The sequence below is a fragment of the Gigantopelta aegis genome, chromosome 9 (assembly GCF_016097555.1).
Source record: "Gigantopelta aegis isolate Gae_Host chromosome 9, Gae_host_genome, whole genome shotgun sequence".
Lineage (NCBI taxonomy): Eukaryota > Metazoa > Mollusca > Gastropoda > Neomphalida > Peltospiridae > Gigantopelta > Gigantopelta aegis.
Window position 1 is genome coordinate 48,505,634 of NC_054707.1, and position 23,613 is coordinate 48,529,246.

General features: G+C 32.3%; 1 protein-coding gene across 1 annotated transcript in view; it reads left to right on the forward strand.

The window, feature by feature from the left end:
• The first annotated feature begins 3,632 nt into the window (after window positions 1-3,632).
• LOC121380934 (cullin-2-like) overlaps window positions 3,633-23,613 on the forward strand; it is a 32,762-nt gene continuing 12,781 nt past the window's right edge. Inside the window, exons 1-12 of the mRNA XM_041509975.1 lie at window positions 3,633-3,750; window positions 13,327-13,451; window positions 13,972-14,074; window positions 14,876-14,973; window positions 15,421-15,526; window positions 16,339-16,421; window positions 16,784-16,880; window positions 17,400-17,510; window positions 18,098-18,260; window positions 21,287-21,411; window positions 21,860-21,967; window positions 22,784-22,846. Coding sequence (XP_041365909.1) covers window positions 13,333-13,451; window positions 13,972-14,074; window positions 14,876-14,973; window positions 15,421-15,526; window positions 16,339-16,421; window positions 16,784-16,880; window positions 17,400-17,510; window positions 18,098-18,260; window positions 21,287-21,411; window positions 21,860-21,967; window positions 22,784-22,846 — 1,176 coding nt within the window. The 5' untranslated portion in view covers window positions 3,633-3,750; window positions 13,327-13,332. The remainder of the gene's footprint in view (window positions 3,751-13,326; window positions 13,452-13,971; window positions 14,075-14,875; window positions 14,974-15,420; window positions 15,527-16,338; window positions 16,422-16,783; window positions 16,881-17,399; window positions 17,511-18,097; window positions 18,261-21,286; window positions 21,412-21,859; window positions 21,968-22,783; window positions 22,847-23,613) is intronic.

Genomic DNA, 23,613 nt, shown 5'->3' on the forward strand with positions numbered 1-23,613 from the left:
AAAAATATATGTAGTCAGGACAGCTCTGTACAGAACGTTCCTATACAGGGCGGTCTAGTATTCTCTACTTAGATATGGTAGTAAACAGTAAATAAAATAAAATAAATTTATATTTTGTATATACAGAAAATATATGTATATTTCGGACAATACTCAACAGAATATATATATATATATATATATATATATATATATATATATATATATATATATATATATATATATATATGAACTTTTAATGTTATTATTACTCAGTATGTTTCAAATTTAATTATAAGTATTGTCTGTTATTACTTTTACGTTCATCTAGGTATGAACAAAAAAATCATCCGCAAACTTATGTGAGAACGGCTTCGCCGATTCACACAATTTACGGATGATTTATTTTGTTCATACCCCGATGAACGTAAAAGAAATAACAGACACTCCTTAAATAATAATAATAATAATGATATATAAATATATATAGAGTGATGACGGCTGTGTACAGGACGTTCCTACACAGGTCCGTCTAGTATTTTATATACATAGATATGGTGGAAAACACATTAACAGTAAAGAAAATAAATATATTTTGTATAATACGCAATGCGTTCATGTTGACACTGTATAAAAACGTGTGTATGGGTAAACAGAACGGCACCTACCTTCAACCCCCCCCCCCCCCTCAAATCCCACTTTTTTAAATTCCCACTTTATGGATATACATGTAACAGCATAAAATCTCTTCTTTTTTTTTTACTTTTCCCAATTAGAGAGACACTAAGAAAAATGCAACAAAACACCTTCTGATATATATATATATATATATATATATATATATATATATATATATATATATATATATATATATATATATATATATAGTCAAACCTGTCCTAGCGGCCACCTGTACTCAGCGGTCACCTGCCTTAATCGGCCACTTTTTTCCTCCCAAACGATTTATAATATAAATGCACCTGTAATAAGCGGTCACCTGTCTAACGCGGCCAGCGGCCACCTAAATCGGATCCCAAATCGCTAAAATACCTGCATTAAGCGGCCACAATAAAGTTTTACTCTTATATAAAAGGGATATTTTAACAACAGTTATAAGGTGCAGCAAATAACCGATCTTCACACCTTCAGGAATACTAGTACCCATTCAGTCCCGACATCTCCACTGTGTATCAATTAAGGAAGTATGAATCTGACATGCATCCAATTGCCTCTGGGCAGGCTACGCTTGACATTTGTAGATTCACTTACTATAACAATACATCGCATGAAGTCGGAATTAAATAATTGAATGGAAAAAGAAAACAAACTTGTGGAGAACGGTTAATTTAATATATTCTATTTGCATTATTTCTGAAGGAGACAACATGTCAAAAGTTGATTTATAGTCAATTATGAAGCACAAATCCGTGAATTAGCAGTACAGACTGTAAAACAAGAAACAACAACAAATGTTTTATATATGTGGCAACCTGTACTCAGCGGCCACCTGTCTTAAGCGGCCACGTTTATCTACTCCCTTGTGTGGCCGCTTAAGACAGGTTTGACTATATATATATATATATATATATATATATATATATATATATATATATATATGTATATGTATATATGTATATATGTATATATATATATATGTATATATATATATATATATATATATATATATATATATATATATATATATATATATATATATATATATATATATATATATATATATATATATATATATATATATGTGTGTGTGTGTGTGTGTGTGTGTGTGTGTGTGTGTGTATATATTTTTCTCTCTCTCTCTCTCTCTCTCTCTCTCTCTCTCACAAATATATATATATCGATCGATGCCATAACCTGTCGATGCCATAACCTATGGAATCTGTCAAATGTTTTGTTTATACTTTTTACGAGATAGTCTTTTAATCTGGCGTTATCAAAACCCTCGGGTACGAGTCGCAGAAACTTTGTCCAAGTTGTTGCACTGCTTTTTAATTTGAACCATTCCGCTGTAAATTTTAGTGGACCGTTTTCTACGGCCATTATACCATCTAATTCGAAATATGTACATGTTAGTTGCCAAAGTTTAAAAGTCTCCTACGAAGCTACCCAAGTCGCTCATAACAACCTGTCTGTCACGCCCCCCAATTTGTAAATAGACTAGTTTCAGTCTATTTTGTCAAGGGACGTTACTCTTCGCGCGCATGCGCAATAGGAATGCGAAATACCTCTATTGCACATAAATATGTGAAAGCGTATGTCTAATACATAGATAATTCGTCACGAGTATTTTTGAATATGTACCGGCCTCGGTGGCGTCGTGGTTAGGCCATCGGTCTACAGGCTGGTAGGCACTGGGTTCGGATCCCAGTCGAGGCATGGGATTTTTAATCCAGATACCGACTCCAAACCCTGAGTGAGCGCACCGCAAGGCTCAATGGGTAGGTGTAAACCACTTACACCGACCAGTGATCCATAACTGGTTCAACAAAGGTCATGGTTTGTGCTATCCTGCCTGTGGGAAGCGCAAATAAAAGATCCCTTGCTGCTAATCGGAAAGAGTAGCCCATGTAGTGGCGACAGCGGGTTTCCTCACCAAATCTTTGTGGTCCTTAACCATATGTCTGACGCCATATAACCGTAAATACAATGTGTTGAGTGCGTCGTTAAATAAAACATTTCTTTCTTTCTTTTTTGAATATGCATTATATGGAAAATATCAACCGAGGCTAATATCGATTAACTAGACGAGGTTAATATTTTACATATTAAAAAACAGATTCTATGTATCCTATAACACTTTTAAAATAGCATTTTAATTCATTTTTTAGCCAATCACGGTACTAAAGTCGCGTATAGAATAAATGTTTAACGACACCCCAGCACGAAAAATACATGGTAAATGCAAAAATAACGTGTGGTTGATGTATATATGGAACGCTGTTTTTTCATAAGTACTATGGAATTTACTGCAAGTTATTTATTTCTGAGCTGACTGGGGTTTTTTATTTTGTTATTTCCAAAACACTTTTATATTTTTTCTAACGTCAAACCAAGCTGAAATTATTAACAAAAAACACTTTTGTAGAAGGATGGAACGGATTATACAAGATTAAGGATTTGCGCTCACAGCCTAGAAATAGAAACAGGACAGGAAAGTTGAGGGTATTAATAGATTATGCCGTCTGTGTAATCAGAGTATAGAGGACAAAATACATTTGTTAACAAAATGCCCTTCAAATTTAACCCGTAGGAATATATTGTACACAAAAATAGACATACACTATCGTGATTTTATCAGCTTAACTGACTTCGACATTTTTCCCCTTCTAGACTCGCATATCACCAATAGTTGGGGCACGCATGTTACGAAATATTTTTACACAAACAGAAAATTGCTCCTTTGCCCACAACATGCATACTTGATATAAAATATTTTTAGGCATTTATCATAAAAACACGACGCGACTTGATTCGTTTGTATCAAAATGGTTTTAATACATCTATATATTTATAATTTAGTTAAGACATCCAATAACCGATGTTTAATAAATCAGTGTGCACTAGCGGTGTCGTTAAACAAAACAAACTTTAACTTTAGTAGTTGTAAGGAATATAGTATTCTTATTTCAAAGATGGCGACTTACTGCAAACCTTTGGAATTTTGGAACTATATTTAGAAAACCTGCGGGAACGATTCATCGCTTTCAAAGACGTACACGAATTTGATAGAAACCCAAATCAGTATAACAACAGGTGTCTATACATAAAATTAATATTAATTATGTAAAACCTAAAAAGGGAGCTTAATTTTTGCTAGGTTTGGCCATAGAGTTGAAACTTATAAAAGACCAAACTTGTTTCAGAATAAAATAAATAAACTATATTCTACCAATACGGCAACAGGCTCGTGTAAACTGATTGGAAATTGCAGCAGTGCTGGCTATATCGTGATTCTGTCCTGTCAAATAAATATATGGGAATATTTGTATTACTTAAAATAATTTCATAATGAAATGATGTCAGTTTTCATACATTATATACTGTTACCATTAAATTATGGGCTTGCTGTGAACTCGTATGGAAAACTTACTCGTGTGGGGGGAAATGCAGTGAACTCGTATGGAAATCCACAAGTGAACTCGTATGGGGGAAAATGCAGTGAACTCGTATGGAAATTACAAACTGATATATCCAATACTCATTATACTGTATACAATATAGCAACTTCAAGAACTTTTGTGTAGTTTTTATGCAGAGTTCGACAAATCAGCTAGCCCGCTATTTATTATTCATTGGATGCTTGTTACAAAATAAATTAAACATGATTGAACATACTTTGAACATACGGGTGACACGAAAATACAGGGTTCCAGCTGGAAAATTTTCATTAATAGCCAAAGTTGTAGCCAAATGTTTACTTTTATAGCCACGATATAAATTTTATAGCCAAAAGAGCGGATTGAAAATTTTAATATTTATATTTGTGTTATTTATTCTCAAATTCATGTGGTGTATTTGTCCTAGTGAGCAATACATTTGTGATTCTTTTCAGGTTTTCTTGAACTGCTTTTTAAATGGCCCATTCAGATTGTTAACAAACTATAATTATGAAATAAAAACAACCCGAGGTAAAGTGTATATGTTTAAATTTTATTTGTGTCAGAAAGCTATATTACCTGTGATGGAACATCATATTTCTTGTATACAAAGATCAAACAGGCCCCACACAACATATTTAGCATGTGGTAACTTCAAACATTCTCTAAATTCTGCTATCTGTTATTTGTACGTGAGATTTCAAATCGCGATCCCGTTTGTACTTGGTTGGTTGCGGCATTGTGTTGTAATCACTGGTGGTCCCGCAACGCTTAGCATCACCACGTGATAACTGTGATTAAAGATCGCATTTGAACGAGCGTTTGATTTACTAGAACAAAGTTTTAAAATTAAACCTAAACAATGATACAAAATGCAAATTATCTTGGTAGATAAAACATAAGAATATAATTCGGTGTGAAACTTAAATAAAAAATTGTGGACCCGCATATCTGGCGTTTTAATAGGTTATACCAAGCTTACGCAAACTGAAATAAATATATTCATACGAATGAAGTACTCGATCGATTAGAGCCCTGTATGTAGATTTTATTTGTGAGGAATCGTTAACGATTTGATTGGTTCACGATTCACTGCATCCACATTTTATTTTATTAAGGGCAAGGGTTTCGCGCGTATATTTTCTTTGGAATGGCAGCGACATTAAATATATATATATATATATATTAGGAAAATAAGATTATCCGAATTTCGGGAAACATTGGTTGAAAAAAATATCGCCTGATTGACCAGATTATAGCCAAATTTGTGATAATTCGCGAATTGGCGACAATGGCGAACGGCAGCTGGAACCCTGAAAATAGGTGACTGTCGTTGACGCACAAACTGCGGTTGACACGCAAATAGTTGACTGATGGTGACATAAATAAGAAGCATGTATACAAAACAAGTGTCAAAATACACATTTAAGAGAAATATCAAAGTATATTTGCATATCCATACATCCCCATACGAGTTCACCGTTATTTTTTTACATACGAGTTCGTTTTCCATACGAGTTTTCCGTTCATACGAGTTCACCGCATCCCAAATTATGTATTGTGTACAATTTATCGATTAGTAGAACCTTTTAAACAAATAATTTATGTATTTTATGTAATAAAAATATTTCATTTTATTCGTTTTTGTTGTGCATTCATTTATCGTTTGTGGTGTTAATTATAAAAAAAATTATTGTTTAAATATAATTAAAATATATAAATATATTTCATGAATTTGTATGTTATTATGGGTTTATTAGTTCATTAATTTTTCCGGTTTTGCCAGTTTGTTGTTGGGCTGTTGTATCATTAAACATATATTTTAATAAATATACTTTTCATTCTTTTAACATTTAAATATTTATTTGAAGTCTTCTTCTGTTTAAAAATGTTCTATAAAAAAAAAAAAATTCTGTGTTACGGGCCACCTAATTCTGCAAAGGACCATTAATTAGTTCCCCACATTCGATATATATAGTGTCACTTATTACATAATTTTCAATATATAACGTTCATTCTTTCAATGTTAACAATGTATATAAAGTGTATTAAAAGAAAATACATTAAAAATGTGTTAAACATATAAACACGGGATAGAATGAAAAACATTATATGTCACTTAATCGGCTACCGTCTACACGTGGACTTTAAAGGAACATCGAAGGTAGTTGTTTACAATAGTGATAGTTTCACTTTAGTATAGTGCAAGACATGAAATGAAAACACACAAAATTAAGTAACACATCAACTTTTATTTACACTTGCCATGAAATAAGACACAAATACAATTATAACGAATTAGGTTGGTTTTAGCAATTAAAATAAAATCCATCCACTGAAAAATTAACACTCTAGCTTTGACGTCTAAACAAACAATGATCAGAATTTGGACAAGCGAAACCAACACTACAAAAGTAATAATGTACGAAAAACATGATCTTGATCTACTCAACATAAATTTAGGCGTACATGGTACCTTTTGCCATCTCAAAGTAACACAAAATATTTTAGTAATTTTAGTTAATATAGTTTACTCATGACTGCTCAAATCAAAACTCTTAAATAATGTATCCTTAATATAATAATAATAATTTTTTTAAAGCTTACTATATAAGTAAATTATTATATACCAATTAAGAAATATATGTACCAAATTACCATACCAAAATTAATACAAATAAACCAAATTATATCCATATAATAAAAATAATTTATATTAAATAAAAAAATCCTAAATCCGTTTTCACAACAGCGTTTTCCTTTACTGGTTTCATTCCTTTCCTTTTATTGCCAATTTTTTTTTTTTTTTTAATTTAAAAATTTAAACACATTTTTAGTCAAAGGTTGTAAATCAGAATCATCAATGACATATTTTACTAAAAAAAAAAAAAAAATTCACCATCCCCTTGGCTTTTCAACTTCGATATTCCTTTAAACTCCACGTGTAGACGGTATTAAGTGACATATAGTGTTTGTCATTCTATCCCGTGTGAATGAACAGCAATTTTAAACTATTATTATTACATGTGTTATCATCGTTGTATATAATGTTTGTCATTGTATCCCGTGTTTATATGTTTAACACATTTTTAATGTATTTTCTTTTAATACACTTTATATACATCATTAACATTGAAAGAATGAATGTTATATATTGAAAATTATGTAGTAAGTGACACTATATACTGTTCATCATTCTATCCCATGTGAATGAAAGTAAATTATATATAATTTGTAATGTCATCGTCCTATATACTGTTCGTCATTCTATCCCGTGTTGATATGTTTAACATATTTTAAAGTATTTTGTATTTAAAACCCTTTTAAGACACCTGATATACATTGATAATATTGAAATAATGAACTTTACATATGAGAAATTATTTAGTAAGTGACACTATATACTGTTCGTCATTCTATCCTGTGTTGATATGTTTAACATATTTTTAAAGTATTTTTTATTTAAAACCCTTTTAAGACACCTGATATACACTGATAACATTGAAATAATGAACTTTATATATGGGAAATTATTTAGTAAGTGACACTATATACTGTTCGTCATTCTATCCCGGGTGGATGAATGTAAATTATTTAAAAAAAAATTGTAATGTAATCGTCCTATATACTGTTCGTCATTCTATCCCGTCTCTACATCTTTAACACTTTTAATGTGTTTTTGAATTATTTTTCCACCAAAATATCTAAACCCCTTTTTTATATAATACTCCCCAAAATAAACCCCTTTTAAGACATTTGATAATATTGAAAGAATGAAAGTTATATATTGAAAAATATGTAGTGAATGACACTACATACTGTTTGTCATTCTATCCCGTGTTTATATGTTTCACCTATTTTTAATGCTACTTTTATTTATTTTTCCCACAAAAAATATCTAAACCCCTTTTTCATATAATAGTCCCTAACATAAAACCCTTTTAAGACACTTGATAACATTTAAAGAAAGAAAGTTATATATGGCAAAATATGTAGTGAATTACACTATATACTGTTCGTCATTCTATCCCGTGTGAATGAAAGTAAATTGCAATAAATGATTAGTGTCCACATCTCATATAAAGAGATAACTCTTGATAGAATGAAAATGTTAAATGCCACTCAATATATGGAAAATTATGTAGTGAGTGGCACTATATACTGTTCGTCATTCTATCCCGTGTGAATGAAAGTAAATTGCAATAACTTATTACTGTCGACGTCTCTTAATAAGAGATAACTCTTGATAGAATGAAAATGTTAAATCCCACTCGATATATGGAAAATTATGTAGTGAGTTACACTATACTATTCGTTATTCTATCCCGTGTGAATGAACATAAAATATTGAAAAAATTGTAATGTCATCGTCCTATATACTGTTCGTCATTCTATCCCGTGTTTATATTTTTAACACAATTTTAATGCTATTTTTATTTCTTTTCCTCCCAAAAATATCTAAACCTCTTTTTTTTATATAATAGTCCAAAATAAAACCCTTTTATGACACTTGATAATATTGAAAGAAAGAAACTTATATATTGAAAAATATGTAGTAAATTACACTATATACTGTTCGATCATTCTATCCCGTGTTGATATGTTTCACATAATTATAATGCTATTTTTATTTCTTTTCCCCCCAAAAAAAATCTAAACCCCTTTTTTTTAATATAATATTCCCCAAAATAAAACCCTTTTAAGACACTTGATAATATTGAAAGAAATAAACTTATATATGGCAAAATATGTAGTTAATTACACTATATACTGTTCGTGATTCTATCCTGTGTTGATACGTTTCACATAATTTTAATGCTATTTTAAATACTTTTCCCCAAAAAAATATCTAAACCCCTTTTTTTATGTAATATTCCCCAAAATAAAACCCTTTTAAGACACTTGATAACATTGAAAGAAACAAAGTTATATATGGCAAAATATGTAGTGAATGACACTATATACTGTTCGTGATTCTATCCCGTGTTCATATGTTTAACATAATTTTTATGCTATTTTTATTTCTTTTCCCCAAAAAAATATCTAAACCCCTTTTTTTATATAATAGTCCCCAAAATAAAACCCTTTTAAGACACTTGATAACATCGAAAGAAACAAAGTTATATATGGCAAAATATGTAGTGAATGACACTATATACTGTTCGTCATTCTATCCCGTGTGAATGAAAGCAAATTACAATAAATTATTACTGTCGACTTCTCTTATAAAGAGATAACTCTTGATAGACATCTCTTATAAAGAGAGAACTCTTGATAAAATGAAAGGTTAAACCAATCGATAAATGGAAAATTTTCAATCCCGTATGGGATAGAATCACGATATAGCCGCAGTGCTGTCAAGTCTCACTCATTTAGCGTAAGACTCACATATTCAGCGTGAGTCTCACATGTCACGCTCTCAAGCCGGTACATGATTTTCTCACGCATTTTAAACATAACAAAAAAACAATTATACATATACCATCAACGTCCCAAACTGCGTTGACCTAATGACATGAATACGATATTTACGGAAATACTATTCTACATTTTTCAACTACGATATGTGAAATAAAATAGATTGCAATCAGTTAACGTAAAACAGCAACAATGTTGACGTAAAACGAATCCATTTCACGATAGTAAATAAAAGTGAAGTACCCTCTGGTAAACAGGAAAGAGTGCAACGTTTCTAACTGCATTCAGGCGCATGCGTTTAAAAAAGTATTGTACAGCGCATGTGCGGTTTCTCATTTTCCATTTTTAAGGCCACTATATGAAAAGAAAGAAAAACATTCTTAACCATACACAATTGACTAAAGGAAAAATTCAATTTCTCAAGCGTTCTAGTCCGGTCCACGTTTTACCAACACCCATCGCTAACACTTGTTGTCAATACTGATAGGCATTACGTTTATACCAGTGAATAGTTTGTAAAATAAAAAAAAATTAAGAATTGATTGTTAATTAACACAATTTATATACTCAAAATTATTTACAATTGTTGTGAATGGATTATGAATATTATTACTACAGTAGAGGCACATAAATGTAGCATACCTTTTGCAGATTGAATATAACAATTGAAAACAAATTCTAACAACAGGGGTGTTAAAAATCATACAAATTAAATGCTTTGACCTTGTTGATCTGGCACATGTGAGCATGGGCGTATGGGGACTCTTTGATTTAGGGGGGCTGGAGGGATTGATTTGCCCGAAATTTTTCCCACTGTTTTGCCTGAATTTGGGGGGGGTGGGTGCAATTACCCCCCTGCCCCCTCCCCCCCCCCCGGGTCGTACGCCCATGCATGTGAGGTCATGTGACACACACCGAATGTTAATTCATCCTCCATTTTAAGTCAATTTCTATGAGTCATGTAGACCCGATATATAGGTAATTTTAAGGAACAAACAAAAAACGACTTGGTAAAATTAATGGTTTTAGGGTATGTAAAGTTTTGTATTTAGATACTTGTTTGAACTTTATTGTTAATGAAAATTTTCTAGAACTGAAGAAAAATCACACAAATGAATGACAAGCAAACAACAACAAATCAGATGTTAAAGGGACATTCCTGAGTTTGCTGCAATTTTTAAGATGTTATCGACTAACAGAGACTTTTTAACGATTGTAATTACATATCAAATATATTTGTCTGCCTAAAATATTAGTGGCTATATATAAAACATGTTTCTGATCATTCTAATATTTGTATTACGTTAACTTTCATCTTATTTCCTAAAATATAGTTTTTTCGTACGTACGAAATTATTTGAAGACAAAATCCAGTTTGGGCTTCTTAGAAATATTAAGATGACCAGAAACACATTGAATATACAGACACTGATATTCTACAAGAAAACATATTTAATATATAAGTTTAATCGTAGAAATATTTTATTATTCAGAAACACCTTACAATGCAGCGAACTCAGGAATGTCCCTTTAAGTACACAAGAAAACAAAGTGAACGGAGTTGGAAGCATAATGCAGTTAGGGATGTTGACGATATATTTTTTGTTCATTCGATCTCGACAACTGACAGACAAGCCTGTGACTGCCGGCCAGCCCAGTTAAGCATTGTAAGGCATTAAAATCATATAATAGGTGTTCACGCTGTTTATTGATCAGAATCTCGAACATTGACCAATTGTCAGCGTGCTTATTTCTCGCACCGGTTTATTCAGATTCACGATGTCAGACTCCGACCAGACAAAATCTCACTCCTTGGGGAAAGTTCCAACTTGAGATCTCTGTTGCAGGTCGGTGAGAGTTCCTCCCATTCCCCTTTAGAAGTATCTATAATGTTTATAATAATAAAACAAAATATAATACGGCAAGACTTTCCAACATTCCAGTAGTCAGTTCATTCAGGTTTAGGGTTAGGGTTAGTGATAGTATATGTATTATCATACATGCTGGAACATTCGGAAGTCTTTCCGAGTAATTAATTTAATTTAGACTTCGTACAGAATTCTTCTTGAATATTAGGGTTACCCAGTTCCTTTTGGTAAAATGTCCAACCATTACCCCCCTATTTTGGTTAGTAGGGTTAGAGTTAGATTTACCTGTATGGCAAGACTTCCTTACGTTCCAGCATTCAATTCATTCAGGCTTAGGTTTAGGGTTAAGGTTAGTGATAGTATTAGCATGCATACAGGAACGTTTGGAAGTCTTTCCACATGTATTTAGGGTTAGTGTTACTTTTTAGGTTAGAGTGAACTACGTTACTTCTTTATACATGTATCAATATAATGGGGGGATCACAGGCAGATATCTTTCCGTTTAACACCAGAATTTTGTTAAAAATAACTAAAAGTAAAAGAAACATTAGTCTTAAATTGTAAGTGGTGGATTATATTTTATAACCACGATGTACTTATGTTGTGGCATAATTTTACAAATATTTTGATGTATAAATGTAAAATAAATTACTCAACCAATTTAACTGTATTATTGATTTGCACAGTCATACATACATACATACATACATACATACATACATACGTATGTATTTTTAGATCTGTCTCATTATATAGCCCTAGATAGTTTTTTACACTGTATTTGTCATTTGTCAAGCTTTGACAGTCACAAACTTAATATTAGTGACACAAAAGTTTACCTAAAGTTCTAAACTGAACAGTGGAGGGATAATCTAGTTCCATTGTGTTTATTGAATGTAAGTTGTACCTCTGAAACCACACGGTCCCTGCAGGTAGCAGTCATTATTTATGGCAGAATATCACATCGGCCGATTAGACAGCTACACGTGGTGCGATATACACATAGTTTGGGTTAATTGGCAGTCTTGTATTAATCAACAGTACCTGAGCAATCACAATTAAATTATTCATTATTCATATGGTAATTAGGAGCAGGGCTAGCTTCGGGTGAGCAGAACATTTCGCCAAATTATCTATTAAACTTCAAGAATTGCAAAAACCCAGAACTTTATTTTCTAACAAAATATTAATTATTACATGTAATTATTTCGCCAAATTAAAAAAAAAAAGTGCCAATTGTTTTCAATGCTTACAACTGACAAATTTGGTAAGTGTCAGAGCTAGCCCTAAGGAGCTTTGTTATAAAGTTATTTTGTTACAAACAAGATTGGAATTTGTTGACATCTTGTGGTATCTTTTTTAAACATTTATTTATCCAAATAAATTTTTTGGCTTGGCGCTTAGTGGAAAAATATCAACTGTATTTCATTTTAAATGAAATTGCAACATGTCAGAAAGTCTGACTAAATATCAGCTTGTTTATTGATGAACAAAATGTTCCCTTCCCTCCATCGAAGTACTTATAAATTGCATAATTTTATCCACATTTGATCATTTATTTTGTGCAAGAACATGCCACTCAACCTTAACACAGTCTTATGTTATATATTCTTGCGTAAAATAAACGTGCAATAAATAGGAAGTGAAAACTTTAAAACTATGCAAATTTTTTATCTGTGCAGCCCTATTATATACCAGGTGTCTGTAAATAACTAATTTATTATAGTCGAGAAAAAATACAGAAAATATTTAAAAGTTAAAACAATAAGTGCCAAATTTACGATGCCTGTTTTTCTTAGGAGCGGGTGTTTAGGCATTGGGAAATGTACGTAGTTAAACACATGTAAGACAAACAGGCTTTGTAAATTTGGCCCTAACTGTTTAAGCACAAAATACTAGCAACTAACAAACTGAACTTGTAGTGATTTTGTGTTTTAATGTTTCAGAGCACTATGTCGTTGAAGCCACGTCGTGTTGATTTCAATTCAACGTGGGCAACACTCCTTGAAACTGTGAAAGGTGTCATCACCTGCGGACGAGTGCCAAGAGCAACGTGGACAGACAGATTCCAATATCCTTATTTTACTGGAGTCCTTTGTCTTTGTCATACTGATATACGGAGAATCTAACTATTAAACATGTTGTCATAGCAAATCAATTTCTTAGCAAATTATGCAGTCATTAAGCTTAACTCATCTTAATTCATTGCCAGACATTTGCTGCACTTACAAAATGTGTCGGTGGCATTATGGAATACCACTTTACAAATATCCTAGATATATTTATTCATTAATAAGTGGAATATGTTTTGGTGCAACATGTTCAGAGATGTGCAGAACTGTGACATGTTAGAATATGTTTGAAAGTAGTTATTGTTTGTGAGGGAACAGAAAGATTAATTTAATTTGGATTTTACAGTACTACCATGACAATGTCATAGAGTTTATCTTTAATAACTTGAAGGCAGAACTTTTTTAAAATGGCTACATGGATGGACAGAATTTTTAATTTTATTGCATAATGGTTTATATTATTTTAAAATACTTCTAGAATGTTTTACTTGTATATGTGTTTGCCTTATCTTTGTCTACTGATGTCTACCAGCTGTGTGTGGCCTGCCCTGAACCACTGGGTAACAGACTGTACCAGGAGACGAAGAGTTTCCTTGAATCACATCTGAACCGTCTGAACACAGTAAGTACATGTATACAGTGCCAGGCCACCAAATAGGTGTGAATTCAATTGTCTTGATTCGCCGAAAACTGATAAGTAAAATTAGGGGATTGTTTTCTGATTGGCACACGTAGATTGGTGGTTTTACTGTAGCAAATTTACTTTTATTATTGGTGACACATTAACAGTAACCCCAGGCGCATGTCCAGAGAGCTTTGGTGTCGAAATACTAGCACATACACACACACACACTCAAGCAACACACGCATACACTCAAGCAATTTTTCTCCCTTTTTTCACTATATTGTCCGAGGGAGCATCACTTGACCCTCACTTTTAATTTGGCTTGCCACAGTCTAGAATCCCTCTGATAAAATCCCTGCACCCCTTATCTGTAATTATGACTGCATTGTTTTTAGATTTTTTGTCCAATGTTATCGTCATCCCTGCTGCTTGTAGCTGTTTAGTTTAATCCATGCTAATAATAAATACTTAATCTTCCCTATAAAACAAAATGGCAAGCATATTTTCTAGGGGCATTTGAGTCGTACTCCCCTGGAAAATATATTTTAAAATCCCCATAAATTTTCATTTGAGCAGCAGGGGGTTTGGGAGGTCACAAGCCCCCTGCACACATGCCTGATTATATATGATAGTTGCAACCAAATTAAATTTTTCTCCCTGTTTATGAAACGTTCTGTTGTTGGTTTATTTTGTCCTGAATCTACTGTGAAATATTTCATCAAATTCACAAGTTTTCATTTCCAAATGTCTATTTAGCATTCAGTAGCTTAAAGCGTGGATACGTAACGTGTGTTTTAGGCTGTTCTGAGCTGTGGAGGGGAGAATCTGCTGGCGACCTACCACAAACACTGGGAGCAGTACAGCCAAGGATCCTGCTACTTAAATCAGCTCTATGGGTACGTGCACATGTTTATTAAAGTCTCGTTCCAGTCAGTGCACCAGGACTGGTATATCAAAGGCTGTGGTATGTTCTATCCAGTCTGTGGGATGATGCATATAAAAGATCCCTTGCTACTAATATAAAAATTAAGCAGGTTTTTTCTGTAAGACTGTAGGAAACATATTGCTGTAAACATTCTCTCGGAATGCATTTTGTGTTGATACTAGTAGCTTTGCAGGCTGAAGCTTCATAACTTCTTTAATGTGTCAGTTTGTTATTTTAATATAATTGACATTTAATATTGTGTAGAATATACAAGTGATGTAGTAGCCCTGTATTCAGTTGCTGCAAGTGCTCTATGGCATTATGAAATGTTCAGTAGTCTGGTTTAGGAGCTTGTATACTAAATGTATTTCTGTTATACATAATAAACAGCCTACAACAGGTTTTTTTCTTTTTTCAGGTATTTGAATTCTACTTATATCAAGAAACAGAAAGTCAGTGATGCAGATTTAAATTACGGTGGTTTTGCTTTGGAAAGTTTAGACCATATGCTGGAAATTGGAGAGGTATTAATAAGATATGAAAAGTTTAATCACAGGTAGATGTTGAAAATATTGCCAAGTGTTCTGTAAACCAGGAAAACAATGCTTGTATATAAATTTTGGATTTGTCACACAGTTTATACATGTGTATTATTTTCCATGTTAGTGTGTGCTGAAAACCAGGTTAGTCGTTTCATGAAATTTTCATGTCATATTCACAAAAAAGTCACCTATTTCATAAAAATTAATTCAGTTTACAGTATTTATGAACCCGAACAAATTAAAGGAGTAGACTAAATACCTGTTGTTAACAGCCACAATAAATGTTTACTGATCTGTAAAAGGGTTATTTAAAAACAACAGTGATAAAGAACAGAAAATAAGCAATCTTCGTACCTTCACAGATACTAGTACCTAATCAGTCAAAAAATTTCTATAGTATTTGTTAAGAAGTGACTGGAATGCATCTAATTTTCTCAACTTAAGCTAAGCTTAACATTTGTAGGTTAATCTATGACAATATATCACATGAAGTAGAGATTAGAGAACAAAACCTGGTGACAAATTAATACATTCAAGTTATATTTTATTATTTCTGAAGAAGGTGTCATGTCGAAAGTTGATTTACAGTAAACTACAGAACACACATCCATTAATTAGCAGTACAGATGATAAAAAAGAAGAAAAGCAACTACAAACATTTTAAAGACTGTAAAAGTGGCACATGTATTCAGTTACCTCCTGTCTTAAAAAGCCACTTTTGACTATCTAGTGTGGCTGCTTATGACAGGTTTGACTGTACTGTTAATGAAATAAAACATGTTACTGTATTTCAGCTGGCTTTGGACACGTGGAAACGACTTATGATCGAACCTCTGAAAGGACAGTTACTAAACTTTATCCTGCAGGAAATAAAAAAGTTAGTACATTTTAGTTACATCACTGTTGTAATATTAGTAGTAAGTGTGTGGGTATTAGTAATAAGTTTGCTGGTATTAGTAGAAAGTACTGAGAATAAATCTGCCAACTTTTTTTGTTAAAATATTTGGACAAAACCTATCATGGCTATACACCATAAGTTGTGTTGCATTTCACATAGAACTAAGGAATTATCAACTGAAATGCCCTCTGTATATTAAAAGAATATTTACCGTAACTACAAATTTGAAGTGATACTTATATTGAGTTTGATGTTTATCTCCTTTAAATGTTCAAAAGTTATTTATTTTTAGTTTGTTACCTTGCAAGCAACTACTAGTACTTATGTTGTTGTTGTTTCAGTGATAGGGGAGGTAATTTTGTGAATCAAACAGTTATCCATGGTGTCATCAACTCTTTTGTCAATGTTGAGGAATACAAGAAGAAATATTCCATGCAGGTAGGTAATAATGAATAAGTGTTGAGAAAGAGTAATATTTGTTTCAGATGTTGTCTCAGCAATGTGTTTTATGATTATTTTTTTCTTTGGGTCTTGGAGTGTAATTTGAAATGTGCAAACTTACTATTTGAAAATAAAATTGTTGAAGGCTAAGGATTCAGTTTTGTTTGCAAACAGCAAATTATTGGTTTTGAATGAAAAATACATTTAAATTTATACAGAGTATCCATTATTATATGTTATGCTGTTGCTGATGACTACTCTTGATGCTTTCAGTTATACACATCACTGTTCAGTAGATATAGCTGTCTACTTTTAAACATTTTGGTTGTATAACATTTTAATTTGTACGTGAAATCAACGGATGTCAGTTTCTATTAAAGTGAAAGTCTTGAGTGATTGAGTATCATGTGCCTGAGTATCATGTGCCTGAGTATCGTGTGCCTGCACACGATAGAGCCATTAATAGGTAATGTTGAATGTTTTTTGTAGATATATAATATTTTGTTCTTTTATTAGCTGTATGAGGAATTGTTTGAAACCCCATTTCTGCAAGAGACTGGTGATTACTACAGACAGGAAGCGTCAAAACTGAAGGATGCATGCAACTGTTCAGAATACATGGAAAAGGTAGGCTTGAAGTTACATTTTATCTAATGACATCCTCAGAAATCACTGAATTGTTTGACATTAAATCTGTTTGTATTTGTTTATGACACACAAGATGTATGCTGATATCACTGAGATTTTGTTCTACAAAATACCGGAAAACATCTAAATTTCTAAAATATTCAGTTTAATAAAGTTTAATTGAAATGAAATTATATAACACAACACAAGACCATTGTCAATCACTTTTTAATGTTAAAAATATGGTGACTATATGTGTAAACTGTACTTTGTTTGGTGTAGATCTATTCTGCATGTCTGCTTGGCTGTTGCAAAACTTGAGACTATGGCTACTAGTTTCTTTCCAAGGATTATTTTCACCATTTGTTGCTATGCTGACCATTCCTGTTGGAAAAGACATCAGTGTTATGTCATTTTTGTCAAACTAGAGTGCATTCTTGTAGTCTACAAGTAGACAAAGATCGAATAAAAGGACTATAGTTCATGTTTCAAGTCGGTCACTAATTATGCCAGTGAATTCCCACCCCCCTTATTAAGTCTTCTTGTGCATAATTGTGGGTCTCTATCTGAATAATGTTCTGTCACAGGTTATACAAAAACTGGACAATGAAGACTTTCGAAGTCGTAAGTTTCTACATCCCAGCTCGTATAACAAAGTGACTCACGAATGTCAGCAGAGAATGATTGCCGACCATCTTCAGTTCCTACATGTGGAATGTCGCGCTATGGTTCATCTTGAGAAAAGAAAAGGTAACCTACTTAATTACAAGCTCAAACTGTTACGTATAATATAAATATTATTTATCCTATTAGGTTTTCTACCAAAAAATAATTTGAGGGTACGTAATTAACAGACTATAAGTTCAAACTAGGTGGTTATGGGTTTGAATGTTTTGAAACTGGACACTGTATTTCATGTGCATTTCTCTTGCTATCATCGAACTAAAATTTAAAAAATATATCAATTAATTTCCAAGATGTTTTGGTATGCAATTTTACCCTGTTTAACAGTTATCATGCATGTTGCTAGGATGTAGTGACATGTTTCAATAATGCTAATGTGGTTTTCAAATGTAAATTCCACAGATTTTTATTAATCGCATGTAATGAGCAAAACAAATGTTGGTCAAAATGAAAATGTTGTAAGATTGGAATTCTACTAATGTATCATACATAATAATTAGCAATAGAAATAAGGAATGTTTCACTAGTACATGTAGAAATCTACTTGTCCACCTATATTGACCAATATATTCAAGTGCCGTGATAATGTTTTTTGATTGCACAGAACAAAACTGCATTGAACATTTTCACTTGTTCATTATGATACCGTTTGTATGTCTGGCCAGATTTTCTCTTGTCGGGACAAGCGTACAAGTGCTTATTTTCAAACATTGAATAATATGTTAACATTTTAATATATTTATAATTGAGGTTACTTTCCAGTGAAATGTTGCTAGTGTATGTAAGCATGCACACTGAAACCTGTGTTTGTATGAGATGTTGACGGTGTTCTAGGTGCTATGAAAATGAGAGACCTTTGCAAAAAACAACAAAAAGAACGGCAATTCAAATATTGGCGTAATACAGTCAACTCATTGATTGACAAAGCTAAAACAAACTACCTGCGAAATGCTGTTAAAGAAAACACATCAAACCCAGCTGCCATTCACAAAATTCTTCGAAATCTTAATCCCAAAGATAACACTTCCATAGCCTCCATTAAGGATGACAGCAACCACCAAGTAATAAACAAACAAAACATATGTAATCACTTTAATCATTATTTTATCAATGTAATTGAACAGGCAAAATCAACCATTACACCTTCCAATAACAACACCTTTAAACAATTATCAGATTTTGTTGATAGTAAAATACCAATTACTGTCAAGTTCACCATTCCACTAGTCTCAAGTGCATTTGTATTTGAACAACTTCAGAACTGTGATGTAAAAAAATCAATGGGATTGGATGACATAGGACCACACTTTGTTAAATTGGCTTCAGCTGTTATAACCCCATCACTTGTAACCATCATCAACAACAGCATAACATCAGGGATATTTCCTGAGCAATGGAAACATGCAAAAATAACTCCATTATTTAAAACTGGGGATAGACAAAAGTGTGAAAACTTTAGACCAATTTCTATATTGCCAATAATGTCTAAAATAATGGAAAAACATGTGCATAAAGCATTATCTGAATTCTTCGAAGAATACAAACTCCTTTATGAATACCAATCTGGATTTAGAACCAAACATTCCTGTGAAACAGCTCTACTTAGAATTGTTAATAATTGGCAAAAGTCAGTAGATGATGGTAAATTTGTCTCAGCTACATTCATTGATTTTAAAAAAGCATTTGACATGATAGATCATGATATACTCATGAAGAAACTAAGCATCTATCACTTTGATTCAAAATCTCTAAAATGGTTTGAATCATATCTCTCGGGTAGAAAACAAACTGTTGTTCTTGGCAAAGCCCGATCTGATCCTCTTAATCTCTCATATGGCATCCCACAGGGATCAGTACTTGGCCCCACTTTGTTTGCATTATATATCAATGATCTGCCACTCTATGCAAAGCATTGTGTCATGGATCTGTTTGCTGATGATGTAAGCTCCACATCTGTAGCTGATGACATATCTCTGTTAGAAAAACATGTCCAGTTAGATTTGAATGAGGTGAGTCTTTGGTGCAACCATAATAAGATGTCTCTTAACTTAAATAAAACTAAAATCATGCTTATTGGTTCTTCTAAAAAACTGACCTCGATTGCAGAAACCTCAACAGCATTGACTGTATATGTAGATCACATACCAGTGCAATGTTCCACTTCTGAAAAACTTCTTGGTGTACACATTGACCCAACACTGACATGGGCTAACCACATAAATGCCATTATTAAAAAATCTTCTTATTTATTATACATTTTTCGACAAAACAGAAAATATCTTGACCAAAAGACCAGATTAATATTCTACAGCTCTTACATATTACCTCACTTAGACTATTGCTCCACAATTTGGGGAACCTGTTCAAAACATTCTATAGGAAAACTTCAAAAAATCCAAAATCAAGCTGCAAGACTTATTACTGAAAAAAGCAAAGAAATGTCCACTGCAGAAATAATTAGCTCTCTCAAATGGCTTAAAATCAAAGAGAGAATTGACTTTAGAACCTGCCAGTTTGTCTACAAAGTCCTCAACAAACTATCTCCATCATATCTAGAAACAATGTTTCAAACAACTTCAGAAATTCACTCCTTAAATCTGAGGTCAACTCAACATAATCACCTTTATGAATTAAAACCAAGAACAGAATTTTATCGCCATAGTTTTTCATGCAGGGGAGCTAAACTGTGGAACACACTACCTTCAAAGATAAAATATTCTCAATCCCTCGCCTCATTCAAATCCAGTTATTTTAAGCACTATTCAAATAATAATCAATTTTAAGATATACCTTTGTTGTTGATTTTGTGTTTGTTAGAATAATTATGATGTATTGAGTTATCACTGACTCAAGTTTCTTAACTAATTGATTTAAATATTATTTATATATTCATAATATGTGCTATTGTTCCTCATGCTATACATATTACATGTATGTTGATGTTGTTTCTTTGAATGTATGTATGTATAATATCATGTATAGATTAGAGAGGGCCTCATGGGAGACCAGTCACCTTGTACTGAATGTGTTTACCCTCTGAAAATAAAGAATTTTATTATTATTATTATTATTATTATTCTATGACTCCACAGATCTGAACAACATGTACAAACTACTGAAGCCCATTCACTCAGGGCTTGGGGTTCTCATTCAAGAGGTCGAAAACCACATAAGACAATCAGGCTTAGAGGCGGTGAAAAATCTCAAGGGTGATAATGTAAGTTCAAGGTCAAAAATAAAAACATGCAATATTTTTATAAAACATAATATGCTCTCAGGTTTCTTATCGTAAACCAGTGGCAAAGACATTAATTTGTTACAATTATTATTATTAATTTTATTTAAATCTTATCTAGTGAGTTTCCTAGACCAAATGTTGAAATGTCCTGTATTAGATACCAAATGGCCCAAAATGTAATATACTAAGGTGTAAATAACATAATTCTTTTATTTTCTTCCTTTCTTTTCTTCATTTTAAAAGGGCAATTCTTACTAATCTTATTCTTGGAAATCTGTTTCTTTTAATGAATAATTCTAAAACATAAATTTTAATTTGAAACAGATTAATTGTTACTCAGCAATAAATAAAGTTTGTATTAGTGTATATTGTTTGGTGCTTCATATATTCACTATATATAAAATCTTTTCATTCTTCCTGTATATAGATTCCTAACCAGTTTGTTGAATCGATGTTGGAGGTACATCAGAAATCCACCGAACTGATTCAGAGTGTGTTTCATGGAGACCAGCAGTTTGTTGGTGCCTTGGATAAGGTAATCAAATATTTAATTATATAACATATCTTTCATGTTTTTATTTTTCTGTCTTGAGTTTGTGTTATTTAGAAACTTCATATTGTATATTTTTCATGCGATATTACATCTTTTTAAATACACTAATGTCAGAACTGTTTTTGGACCATGGCCATTGTATAATTTTAATCAATTCATTTTTAAATCTTTACACACAAAGACTGTTTTCCCCACTTAGCTGGATTGTTACAAGTTTAATTCTGGGCTTCTAGAATTTTTATACAAATCCACTAGTTACGGGATCAGTGATTTTAAAGAAATACTAGCCATGATTAAAAATTCACTAGCCCTACTTTAACCAATCAAATTTTACTAATAGGAATAACCAGATACATGTATGTCACCCAAAGAGGGAGATAGAACTTAAAATTCCTTAGATTTGGGTAGGTGGGTGGGGCAGGATAGTCATATTTACAAAATAGACTTAAATGCAGCATTTCACAACTTTTTTTTCACTAGCTGTCAGGCATGATGTTACTAGTTATTTACTAGCCCAACATCGAATATCACTAGCCATGGGAGTGGGGCTACTATAATCTAAAAGCCCAGTTGAATTATGTAACGGTTACATCTCCCGATTGTCAAGTGAGGGGGTGGGGGGGGGGGGCTATCTTGGGCAAATATGACTTGGGAACTTTGAGGGGGTGCCTTTAATGCCACATGACGTAAGACTTGAAGGGGTTAAGTGTCAACTGTTCCTCCAGTGTAGATTTTCTTGATTGATTTGTAGTACTCGTATTAATAGGCTAGATTTCATCAGTCTGTTTTTATTCTCAGGCTTGTGCTGCAGCAATTAACCACCGAACCAACCCGAAGTATGCGTGTCGTTCTCCAGAATTAGTAAGTGATCAGTTTTATAAGACATGTTTTGTTTTGTTTCTCCTGCTTAAGATCATTGGCAATGAAATTAATGTATTGTCTACTTGTGGAAAAATGTTCCGGTATACCAAATAAAATGGTCTCAAAACAAATGTAAAGTTTAGAAATTGCTGCAGTTTGTAACTCTTGCTGACACACCATAATTATGAAAATCATATCGTAATGTTTAGGAATTATCAATAAATAATTTCTTGAAAACCATTTGGTTTTTCTTCAATACTGTTAAATATATATATCTTGTGCAATACATGTACAGGAACTTTTTTCTGGGAGTATATTATCACTAATAGGGATGTCAGTGCCTTAAAGACAAACTGTTTACAAAGAAAGTGAGCTCGATACCAATCTATGTGCTAACAATAAACCTATTTTAGTGAGGTATAACAAACAACAAATTCAATAAATTAAATGAAATTTATTGAACATAATGTCTATATCATGCCACCTACACTCATGTTAATTATTCCTCATGACTATACATATTAAGAAAAGTTAATTTTGAAAAAACTATGTAATTGTCATCTGTTTTAATCAATTCATCACAAATTTTGCATTTTGTTTTATTATACATGACTGGACAGTGTATCATTTCGACTCATTATTGAACTTTACTTTTTCAAAAGTGGATTTGTATCCTATCCATCAACAGCAAAAGAAGTTTGGTGACATGTCATTTCTGTTCTGTTTGGTAGAGTTTCTTAGAGAATGTGTTGTGATTTTCTCCTTCA